A 12,742-nucleotide genomic window follows, 5' to 3' on the forward strand; every position below is an offset into this window, starting at 1 on the left:
GCCCCGAACAGGGTAGCAGTTACGCAGCCACACCCTTGCTGTAGCCATGAGTCTGTTTCTCAGAAACAAAGTTATTCATAATATTACTTCTTTATGTCTTTAGTATTTATTTTATGTGCAAGGTACATTCCGGTTCCCTCTGTTAACATATAGAAAGGACTTGAGCACGTTAATGCTATAGTATTTAAACCACAGTTAGAATAATGTTTAGAGGATGTCTTCATTTTTTTGTGGAATTATAGTGATGTAAGTTAGTGAGAGATACTAAAAGAATAATTAGCCTTGTAAAATAGTGAGAACTCATTATATAATTCTCATTAATGTGTTAACGATTGCAGGTCGTGGAGTCATCACTGCGAAAGCTGGACTCTGATCCCACTGAAATAGAAGAATTTGTAGAACATTTTACTTTTTTGGATGCAATTTCCTCAAAAATATTTGTATTAGAAAAAGAGTACTCCACGGTTGCTCAGCTGCATTCCGTTGTTCGGTATTACCAGATCCAGATCTCAGAAGAGCAGATTGCCATATACAAAATTCTTCTTGGCAGGTTTGGCCAACTGAAAACTTCCGTGAAGCTAAGCAAAACAAATAAAGATGCGGCTACTTCTAGGTTCAGAGACAATTTGGAAGCACATATCGCTGGTCTGCGAGTTGACCTCGGTAACTTAAAGGCCAAGGTCAGTATTTTGTTCATTAAATATCAGCGGGATCTTAGTTTCACATAGGCCTAAACATATAGGTATTTGCTTTCTGTGGAGTCTTAGGTCACGAATCTGATCCAAGTGTTGTTAACCTGGAATCCACAGACAGAATCTTGGGGATTTGTGAGCTTCACTGGAAAGAGAAATTGCATGTCTGTTTTCTCTAACCTCTACCTGAAATGTAGCCTTTTCTTCAATTATGAATGAATGTAGACAACAAACAACGGCAAAGCTGTGACCTTTTCCATACGATTCGACAGTCGGCCACAGGAGGCCCTGGCCCAGGGGGCTGAACCGCCCCTAACATGTGTCTGGGCCTCGCTCTGTGACCATTCCGACCTCGCCGGCGCTGCCAGGTATTAGCGGCCCAGGGAGACGGTACAGCGTGAGTGCCCGGCATGGATTAGACGCAGCGTGACTTACTGCAGTTACCGGGTTTTCAGCTTCTCCATCGACACGGCTGATCTGTACCGTTCCGCACAAATACAGTGAAGATGAAACCAGTCATGAAAGCACTTGATGCACATACCCCATCTGCAGGCCNGCTGATCTGTACCGTTCCGCACAAATACAGTGAAGATGAAACCAGTCATGAAAGCACTTGATGCACATACCCCATCTGCAGGCTTTAAAACCGTACTGAAAGGTACAGACGCTCCCAGACAGAAGNTTTATTTATTTATTTGACAGAGATAGAGACAGCCAGCGAGAGAGGGAACACAAGCAGGGGGAGTGGGAGAGGAAGAAGCAGGCTCATAGCAGAGGAGCCTGATGTGGGGCTCGATCCCATAACGCCGGGATCACGCCCTGAGCCGAAGGCAGACGCTTAACCGCTGTGCCACCCAGGCGCCCCATCTGCAGCCTTTAAAACCGTACTGAAATGTACAGACGCTCCCAGACAGAAGGTTCGGGTGGACACAGATTCTGTTTGTTGAAGTGTATGAGGTGGTGGACACTGCCTGACATGGGGGTCTGTGTTGCGGTCAGTTTACTGCCGAGTGCTGGGCATGCACACGGCAGGCCGGGGTGTCGGGCTGGGACAGGAAAGAGTTGGTGTCCTTGTCATCAAGGGTTCAGAGGCCCTGTGACAGTCGAGAGCCGGGGTGACTCTGCAGAGCTGTCTGAGCTGAGCCTTCGTTCCTGCACCCGCAGCCCTCCCAGGGGCCTGATCGTGGGTGACTTTAGCTCTTTTTGGCCAAGGGCAACTCCTGGGAAGGGGCCTCCTCCTCTACCCGCCCCCCCGGGCCTCGCCCCATAAGCTTTCATTTCTGCCGATTATGGTTTTCACTTCCAAACTTTCCATTGGGTTCTTCCCTATATTTTTTCAAATTTCTTAGCTAAGACTTTGTGTTTCCCCACTGTTTTCAAGAATATTCATCATTTTTTTTTGGTGGAGCATTTTTTATCATACCTGCTTTAAATCCTTTGTCGGATCATTTTAAAATCTGTGTCATCGAGGCATTGGTGTCTGTTGATCAATCTTCTTCTGTGAGTTGAGATTTTCCTGATTTTTTATATGCTGAATAATTTTGTGTTATATATTTTGGATTAAACATTAGGCTGTAAGACTCCCATCTTATTTAAACCACATGAAGGTTGATATTTTTGTTTTAGAAGGCAGCTGACCTTGTCAGGTTTGGGTCCCAAGACCCAGCCCACGCTCTTGGGGCCGCAGTCCCGTTGTCATTGTGGTTGTCACAGCCTCGGCAGGACTGCTCGGATGCATCTCCTCCCCCCCCCCCCCCCCCCCCCCCGCACCGTACGCCATGCAGAGCTCAGTCTCGCTCTGGGTGGTGGTCTGTCAGCCGCGTCTCCAGGTCTCCGAGGTGTTGAACAGGAGCAGATCCGCATGCGTGCGGCTCACAGGGGCTTTCCGGAGTCCCTTGCTCTCTGTGATCATCCCAGAATTTTCCACATTCCTGGCACTCTTCAGTCCTCTGGCCAGAAAGTGGCGGCCAGTTACTGCGCTCTGCCAGGCACTTCCGTAACTGCACACACATCTGCGGCAAAGCAGCAGACACGCAGCAAGCAGTCGGCGTGGTTGCACCTCCCTGGAAGAGAGGACAGTTGTCTCCCCTGAGGTTTTCGTGCCACCAGCTGCCCACCCCTTTGGGATGCCTGAGGGCCACGGGGAGAGAACAAGAGAGAGAGGGAGGCCTTCCACACGCTGTGCGAGCATCCGCTGCCGTCAGAGAAGAAGCTGGCTGCTTGTCAGTGAGAGCCGTCCGGACAGCAGGGAAAGAGAGCGCAGTAGAGATCAGCTGGGCTCTGCACACAGCATGACATCCACTGGGCTCTGCACACAGCATGGGCCCACGAAGCCCTCGAGCCGGGCAGCGGGAGGGATCAGTGCCCGATGCATTAACAGGGCAGATGTCAGGGGAGGGGAGGCCTCTGGCCAAACCAACTGGATGGGATTCTGGCTAAAGATAGGCCAGAGTGAAGCCAGTCCCGTCCCCTGGAATGGTGGACGGTGCGGGCCCTGACCAGATGTGGCGGGCGTGGGCTCTGGTACACAGAAACCGGCCTCGACGTAGACGTGCACAGATGGGCCTCGGAGAAGCTTCCGGAGCCTGGCTAAGGTGTGGTCAGGCAGAGAATGCTTGCCAGAACCTCTCCTCCTGAGTCCCCAATAGTAGGCTCTCCCTGAGCTCTCACACCGCAGTGCCCACCGAGCAGAGGTCAGGGTCTGCTAGAAGGACACCGTGGTCAATTTATCGCTAATCTGGTGGCACTCCAGATGAGCATCTGCATCCCCGGCCTGCCTTGTACTCTTTCCTCTCAGACTCCGCCGGTTGCTGCTCCCTGGGGAGAGCCAGGGTGGGGCATACGTACTCTGTCTTCCGACTTTGTGTGATTCTTCACACGACTTCATCTATATACCCGATGGCTGAGATCATTCTGTGAAGGTCTCAAGTGGAACACTGCTGCTAGGACTGGCAAATGTATCTGCATATAAGCCAGTAAGATCATTTCTCCAACTCTCTCCCCTCAAGATAGCTCATTGACAAACATAAATAATTATTAATGAGTGGAAAACTATGGGAGAAGCCTAAGGAAAACTTTATCACATGTCATTATATGAGCATCCCTTTTACAGATCATACATTCAGCTATATCCGTTATCACGAATGCCGTTTATCAGTTTTATGTGGCATGACCACGCCACACAGAACACAATGTTGCTTGCAATTCCACGGGTTGGATTTTTTTAAAAGAATAAGGTGATAGGATCCAAATTCATTTATTCGTTCAGTAACTTTTTAATAAAAACTGTCTACATCTTACTGTACTAGGTTCTGTGAGGTATTCAAAAATAAATGGACAAGGGGCGCCTGGGTGGCTCAGTCGTTAAGTGTCTGCCTTCAGCCCAGGGTGTGATCCCAGGGTCCTGGGATCAAGTCCTGCATCAGGCTCCCTACTCCGCTGAGAAGCCTGCTTCTTCCTCTCCCACTCTCCCTGCTTGTGTTCCTTCTCTCGCTGGCTGTCTCTCTCTCTGTCAAATAAATAAATAAAATCCTTAAAAACAAAAATAAAATAAATGGATGAAATCATCCTTAATTCTGAGAAGTTTATAATTTAATAAGGGATAAATCAGGGCAAACTTTTACGTATGTCTTTGTTTGGAGGTTATTGCAAACATCCACAATTTCATGTGCAATACTTAAACTCTAATACAAGGCAAAATGTGATAAGTGCCATAAAAATAGAACAAAGTTAGGGGCGCCTGGGTGGCTCAGATGGTTAAGCATCTGCCTTCGGCTCAGGTCATGATCTCTGGGTCCTGGGATCCAGCCCCACACTGGGCTCCCTGCTCAGCAGGGAGTCTGCTTCTCCCTCTGCCTCTGCCCCTCCCCCTACTCGTGCGCTTGTGCTCTCTCTCTCTCTCTGTCTGTCTGAAATGAATAATCTTAAAAAAAAAATAGAACAAAGTTAGGGGTGGCTGGCTGTCTCAGTTAGTGGAGCAGTATGTGACTCTTGATCTCAGGGTTGTGAGTTCGAGCCCCACGTTGGGTGTAGAGATTACTTTAAAACATACAATCTTCCAAAAAAAAAAAAAATAGTAGTACAAGGTTAAACAGGATCAGAAAAAGGAAATGACCTCTGGAGTCAGTACCATGCCCCGGAGGCCATACCCTGAAACTGCCATTTACCATTGGATGATGTGACAATTACTTGTAACTTTAGAACTTCCTTGAAAACTTGTGAAAAACATTAGCTATCTTTCAGTCTTGTTGTATGGATTTAGTAAGTAAGGTAATGTATTACTGACCACAGAGCCCAAGATAGAGAAGGACCATGACAAATTATAGGTGTGATGGTAATAATAAATAATTAAAATTAATCATAATCACAAATAATTATAAATTAAGGGCAGTCTCTGCAGGTGATGGTGGTTAAAGCTTCGATTATGGGCTCAGATGCTGTCGGTGAGACACGTGTAAGTCCTGCCTGCTGCGATGTCTCAGACTGTCTTCCTGTCGTGCTTTAGATAAGGACTCCGGTCCTGCTGTGCGCTGGCACTCGCGTGGACACTGCCATGGAGATGATACAGACTCTCGCAGAGGAAGCCGCCGCCCTAGCTCACAAGGCTAAAACCTACTCCAGCTACCAGCACTGCTTCGAGGACGCCCAGTCGCACATGCACTCTCTGAACATGGAGGAGATCACACAGCTGGTCCTGGCGGAGGTTTCGGACATTGAATACGACCTCACCTTGAGGAAAGTACTGTGGGAGTTCCAAGAGGAGTGGAGGACACTCTTTTGGGAATGGAGGACTAGTACTCTTCACAGTATTGATACAGAGTCAGTCCACAGAAACGTTTCAAAGTGGATGCACAAAATCCTCATCCTAGAAAAAGGTAAAAGTGTCTTCCTCAAGGGTCCCACTACGATTGTACACAGAGCGGCTCTGGGCCAGGAAGATCATTGTCCTTGACCTTATTTCTTTACCTGTTGCCAAGGCCTGGCCGTTAATGGCTGGAGAGTCAGTACGGGAGCGTAGGGGTAGGAATCGTTTCGAAGCAAGAAAGAGATGAAAACTTTGCAAAAAAATGTGATGTACTTAATAACAGTGTTCTGTGTTCTTTAGAAGTTGATTCCCTAGGCAGAACCGCAGATGCTTCGCCATGATCGTGGCTCTTCCTCGGGCCACACGCGCAGAGCGCGCACGCAGACCCTCACTGTTGACGCCTGCAGTTGGCTTTGGCCGGTGGGCAAAGTAGCTAAAAAGTCATTTTGAGAGGTTTCCCTTCTGCCGATAGGAAGCTTTGCTGACCCAGAGCTGCTGTTTCTGTTTGGGCGACTCTGTAAGGTCCAACCTCTCCACGAGGCGAGCGTCTCCTCTCACCCGGCAGGAGAGTGTTGACTTTTGAAGCTCCTCTCTCACCTTCACCTATACCTCAAGCTATAATTTCCTCTCCAGAAAAATACTTTAAGCTGCTTGATTTCAAATTATACCAGAGATAGAATGATACCACGAAAGGTTTACAAAAGAGAAAAGCTGGGGACAAACCACCCATAGCCTCACTGCTTGGATGTGACACTCATTCTGTGTGCCTTTTCTCAGGGTTTTGTCCTGTGTCTGTTTCAGAGGACGGGGTGTAGAGTGACAGGCAGACATAGTTTCGTAGGTAAAATCCTGCTGTTTGCCAAAATGTAGGCTTAACAACCACTGAAGTTATTCTCTTGTCCTTTATTTCACTGGGTCTTGAAAAACATTATTCAACATGGCTTTAGAAAAGAAGCCCCATCTGTGCCAATTGGCTATTCAAGCAGATAGGTGTGCTTTTCAGTGCTTCTGGGTCCCCAACTCTGGCTGTTTCTCAGCCTCCTCTCTTTTTCTTTTAAGAGTTGAGTAAAAAGGTTTTGAGGTTTGAAGTTTCAACTGCAGAGGTTGTGACTCCTGGACAGCCGTGGTTGGTCAGCGCCAGAGGACAGGCCAGTGCTGGTCTGTGGCAAGACCTCTGCGAACATTTCCACGTTTTGGTGTTAAGTATTTTCTTTATGACATGATTGTTGCAGGTTTTTGTTCCCCCTTGATGTTCCTCCTTACTGAGCAGATTTTAAGAGCCCCAAACCTGTAACAGTCTTTGAAATGTATATGCATGTACCTGTCTGTCTAGTCAAGAGAAACCTGTGAAACTCTGGGGTAGCTGACGTTCCCTAGTTTCAGATTTTCCAAGAAAACTTGGCTTTAACGGTCTTGGATTTTAGTCACCAGTCTTGATAACTGTTTCTCTTTATTTGAATCCACAGTTGTCTCTTCTGGGAGGGTGATGTTAATAAAACTATCATCTTAATGCAGAGTAATAACTGAGAAGCTGAATTACACTAAATAGCAGATGTGTTTTCTGGTGTAAAAAAATATAATGAACTTATCTTAACCTTCTGCCCTATAAACCCTATTTATAGGTTTACCTAAAAACGACATGGTAACCCATCTTAAGCAATCGGTGACCGAATTTAAGCAAGAACTACCTATTATCATGGCTCTGGGAAACCCCTGTCTCAAGCCAAGACACTGGGAGGCACTCCAGGAGATTATTGGAAGGTCCGTTTCTCTTGATAAAAACTGTACAGTAGAGAATCTTCTAGCACACAAGGTAAACACATATCATTTGAAAAAAAAATAGGTTGGAAGACCAGAGGGGCCAATTTTTAGTGCAAGTAAATCTGCAAGGAATAGGAATTAGAAAAGGGAGAGGTTTGTCGACTGGGAAGGTGGGAGCAGCTGGCGGAGGTCAGGTGGCCGAGGTTACATGTAGCTGCGGGCGCGCCATTCGCTACACCATCGTCCCGGTGATGTGGAACCTGGCCTCGGTGTCCCTCCTGAACTCACACGACCACTCTCCTGTTTAGTATCTGCACTTACGTGTGTCAGAGATATCTCACTGTTAGGGTTCTCCGCCTCCCAGATGCTCCTCTTCCTTCCCCTCCCCATCTCAGCTAAGGGCGCCTCCATTGTTCTTCCATCTCTTAGGCTAAAAATCATGAAATAATCTTTAAATCTTCTCTTGCTCTCCCAGTCCTCAACCCGTCTAAATCTCTCATCCTTTCCTGGATCATTACCAGGCCTCCTGACCGATCTGTGTGCCAGCAGTGAATTCAGCAAAATATCTAGGTTCTTTCAGAACATATATGTCAACAGCTAGGTTTATTCAAAACAGCATTCCAGAAATGTAGCACAATTGCAAGGACATTTTCCTTTTCAAAGTCTTGGGTTATTGGAGTTGTCCCTGGGCAGGTCAGGTAAAGGGTGAAATTTGGCACACGGTCTAGCAGAAAGCAATAGAAGTGAGGGCAGACAGGCCTCGGGCGGATCAGCTGGTGGCCTTCCTGGGGTTGGTGACTAGAGTAGCTCAGAGGGTTCCAGTGGGCTGTCCCTGCATTTCTAATGTGAATAGTTTAAAAAGGAATTCCCATGCCGTTTTTGGAGAATCCAAATTAAGAGAATTCAGCATCTGAACGAAAATGAACAAGGCCTTCAGCCTCTGAAAGACTGTAGCCAGGAGTCAGAGGAACCCTTTCTTCCTGAGGTGGATTGTTGAGTAGTCAGAGGGGATAGCAGGCAGTCAGCTGCCAATCTCACCTGAACTCAAAGAATTCCTGGAAGACTGTGATCATCCCATTTCTGTTCGGCAGCTTATCCAGTATAATGTGTGTACCTAGATGGACAGATTTGGCCCAGAAACTCAGTCTTCATGTTGTAGAGCATGTCTGTCGCGGGGTTGACCTAGGGACGGTGGTCATGCTACAGGCCTGCCCAGGTGGCAGGAGTTCAGTTGCGATCCTATCAAATGAATAAAGGATGATGTTCAAGGACAGCCATTTCTGTCCAGCATGTTATGGAGGCTCTGTAAAGCATGTCACAAAGTAAATTAAGAGGAAGAGGTCAATAGTATGCACAAAATGCTTACAATCACTTCATGATTGATCTTTTTCACTTTAGAACCGAGGTGCTTTATCATAGAGGCAGATAATCAATTACGGGCATTAAGATTCATCTGAAGCCTCCTAGGTATTACCGAGTTGATTGGGAGATCTGACCATTTGTCAATCAGGTCCCAAACTTTGACCATGAGGACTTGAAAGGGCTCAGTGCACTTGGTTGAAATTTTGCTTTACACGTTATCAGTGTCTGGATTTAGTTACTAGCAATTTCAGAATGTCAGCATTAAGCAAAAAAGTTCTTTCTTCAGCATAGAAACTTGATGGTCCTGTGGTTCCTTATCTGCCTTTGGCTGTATCTGTATCAAAGGGCAGGCCTCATTCTCCAGCTGTGTGTAGGCCGTGAGCAGTCGGCCGAGCCCGCTGACACCCATCTTTGCTGGATGATGAACACTAGTCCTGTTTGCTTAGAGCCCCACTGAGCTGCATTACCGAAACAGGGATTAGGCATCACTCTTTGACCCCATGGAGATGACATACGGGAACGGGGGTAGATTCTTCTTTCAGGGATAAAAGCAATTAGCCTGCCTAGTTAATTTTACGATGTGGGAATGAGAAGCCCTCTGAGTATGTCTGTTGCAGTGAGTGAGCCTGGAGATCTTGTGTCAGGATCTTGTCCTCTGGGAACTGGCAGTCCATGCCCATTGGAAAGAAGGCCTGTCTATCCTCCGCTAATGTGTTTTGAGAGCCGTGTGTCCTCATGGCGATAGGGCAAAGAAAGGGAAGCCATGGAAAGCTTGGGTCCGTTAGGATGACGTTCTCTCGGATAATTGTTTCTCGAGAATTATTGCAGAAAGTGAAAGCATGTCCACAGAGTGAGGAAGCAGTTGGCGTCAGTGCAGAGACAAGAAAGCTGGAGGGGCTAACAGGATCTGCACGTGTACAGAAGGTGCCGTTAACTGTTCTTCGCATGGGCTAGAATTAGAGGAAACATACACAGTGACTAGAAATTTCACTGAGTGTGCAGAACGCGAAATGGTTAGAATGGATAAAGCCCAAAGACAGCCCTGTCATGTGGGTGGGGACGTGCAGCCTCCGGTCAGGGCGTCCCCGGGCTGGGACCAGGTCTCCAGGACCTGTGATGTGTGCGTTCCTCTAAGTCTTGCGTTGTAAACATCTAAGGAACCATCCGTCCGCTGAATATTAATGAATAATGTTTTCATTTTAGATGTTTCAGTACGAAAACGAAATTAACGAAATCTCAACCTCCGCCACTAACGAAGCTGCTCTTGAGAAAATGCTGTTTAAGGTTATTGATCAGTGGAACACGACCCCGTTACGCTTAGTTGTTCATCAGTCAGAGACGATGTCCATCCTGATAATTTCCTCCATAGACGACATACTGACTCAGTTAGAAGAGTCTCAAATCATACTTGGAACAGTTAAAGGATCTTCCTCTCTCGGGCCCATTCGGGTAAACACTGTGGCAAAGGGAAAATACTGTAATTGTTTATAGTTTTATTTATCTCCTTAAGTTTTTGCACTTCGCAACCTTTTGAATTGTACAAATCATTCACATACTTATAAAGAAATGAGAAGGAATGTTAGTTTAAATCTTAGAAGTAACTTTTTATGGAAACATATTGTTCATGAAGAATTGTCATAAAGTTCAATTTGAGCAGATAAAATAAATTTAGATAATATAAGAATAGGACCCTATGAACCCTGACTTACCAGCAGTGCCACTGGTGCGAGAAGTATCCACAGTTCAAGCAGGGCCCACACCGAGCCGATTGCCTGCGGAGTCTGCCTGCTGATGCAGAACGCGCCGTTTTCATTTCCTGTGCTGTTGCTCTCAAAGGGTAATCCTACCTGCGTAGCTGTGTGTCCCTGCAGGCACTGCTGCAACAGCAGCCTGCACGTCTACTCTAGTGTAGCTGGGAACTGAAGCACAGGGCCAGCTGGTATTCAGTGCTCCCTGATAATCCCTCTCTGGGCTGCCCCACGTCCAGTAACGTGGCCAAGAATTATTTAAAAACTTCAGAAAACTCAACAAGCTATGTAATAATATAGAGATAATTCATTAGTAAAGTTACCATCATTGATACAGACTGAGAAAGAGAAATGTGGACCCATTAAATGGAATTCCCATTACTTGCAAACACATAAGCATTTAGGGAAAATGTCAGTTAACTGAACCTTAGAAAAAAAACTCAATAAATTACAAAAAACAGATGAACCAGATAGAGAATATATTCTCTAACCACATGTATTAAAATAAAAAATGAACAAGCAGAGAAACAGCAAAAAATAGGAGCAAAACTAACACACACACACACACACACACACACACACACACAAAAACAGACTTCAAAGCATCCATAAGAGCATACAGGAAATATAATTAAACAATTTTCATTAAAAATAAAAAATTCTAAAAAAAACCTTGTCACAAATGGCTTAGAGCCCCATGAAAAGGAAGGTTTATTTTTTTATTTTTATTTTTTTAAGATTTTATTTATTTGACAGCATGAGAGAGCACAAACAGGGGGAGGGACAAAGGGAAAGGGAGAATCAGGCTGGAGCCCGATGCAGGACTCGATCCCAGGACCCTGAGATCATGACCTGAGCCAAAGGCAGATGCTTCACCGACTGGGCCACCCCGGCACCCCTGAAACAGTTATTTTAACTCCATATGTTTAAGAAATAGATACGTGGAAGATAATATAGACCAAATATAAATACGAAGACCAAAGTCAAGCTTCTACAGATGAAAACTATCACATCTGCCATGAACTATGTAGTAGATGAGATGGACAGCAGGTTAGACATTGCAGGAGAGAAGGTTAGTGAATTTAATTTTGGTAAAGAACAAAGTTGGCAGATCAACACTCCTGATCTTAAGACTCACTGTAAAGCTGCAGTAGTCAAGACAGTTTTATATTGGTTCAAAGACAGAAAAATGGAACAGAATAGAGAGTACAGAAAAAGACCCACATATATGTGGACACCTGATTTTCAACAAAAGTTTAAAGACAATTCTGGAAAGAATCTTTTTAAAAATGGAGCTTGCAAATTGGACAGTTGCATGCAAAACAAATTTTTAAAACCCTTCAAGGCGTATCGTGTAGCATATATAAACTTTATCTCAAGGATGGATCATAGGCCTGAACCCAAAACCTAAAACATCGAAAGAAATTTTTGAAATGTTGAGAAGAAAACATTAGAGAAAATTTTCGTGACCTTGGGCTAGCCAGGTTTCTTCAGTATGATGCCAAAAGAATGATCAATAGAAGGATTTCTATTAAAAATTAAAAACTTGTACCCTTCAAAAGACACTATTAAGGGGAAACAATACAGGCCAAGACTGGAAGGAAGTACTTGCAAAGCACGTATTTGGTAAAGGACTTGTTTCAAGAATATATAAAGAATTCTCAAAATAAAAAAAACAATAAAGAAATGGGCAAAAGATTTAAGCAGACACTTCACCAACAAAATTATTTGGATGGGAAATAAACATATGAAAAGATGCTTCACTTCATTATTCATCAGGGAAAAGTTAGAATCTCGGTGAGGTGCCACTACACACCTTATGAATGACTAAAACTAAAAAGACTGGTCACCCCCAGTGTTGGTGAGGAAGCAGTGGAACAGGGAACTCTCGCACACTGCTGTGTGAGAGATAAAATGTTACAGTAGCTTCAAAGGTTTCTTAAAAAGTTAAAAAAATAGTCCTACCACGTGATGTAGGCATTCCACTTGTAGGTATTTACCCCAAAGAAAGGAAAGCTTATGTCCATATGAAGACTGACATGTGAGTATCCATAGCAGCAATGTCCACACTAGCCAAACTATGGAAAGAGCCCAGATGTCTGTCGACAGATGAATGGATAAAGAAGATGTGGTCTGTATAAACAATGAAATACTACTCAGCCATCAAAAAAAATCTTGCCATTTGCAACAACGTGGATGGAACTAGAGGGTATTATGTTAAACGAAATAACTCAGAGAAAGACAATTACCATATGATCTCACTCATGTGGAATTTAAGACATAACAGGATCATAGGGGAAGAGAGGAAAAAATAAAACAAGATGAAATCAAAGACGGAGACAAGCCATAAGAGACTCTTGATCATAGGAAACAAA

At 45.1% G+C, this 12,742-nt stretch overlaps 1 protein-coding gene across 1 annotated transcript in view; it reads left to right on the forward strand.

Moving 5' to 3' along the window:
* DNAH14 (dynein axonemal heavy chain 14) overlaps positions 1-12,742 on the forward strand; it is a 363,900-nt gene that overhangs the window by 107,118 nt on the left and 244,040 nt on the right. The window contains exons 19-22 of the mRNA XM_034667630.1: positions 339-680; positions 5,197-5,566; positions 7,119-7,309; positions 9,823-10,068. Coding sequence (XP_034523521.1) covers positions 339-680; positions 5,197-5,566; positions 7,119-7,309; positions 9,823-10,068 — 1,149 coding nt within the window. The remainder of the gene's footprint in view (positions 1-338; positions 681-5,196; positions 5,567-7,118; positions 7,310-9,822; positions 10,069-12,742) is intronic.

The sequence above is a fragment of the Ailuropoda melanoleuca genome, chromosome 8 (genome assembly GCF_002007445.2).
Source record: "Ailuropoda melanoleuca isolate Jingjing chromosome 8, ASM200744v2, whole genome shotgun sequence".
Taxonomy (NCBI): Eukaryota; Metazoa; Chordata; class Mammalia; order Carnivora; family Ursidae; genus Ailuropoda; species Ailuropoda melanoleuca.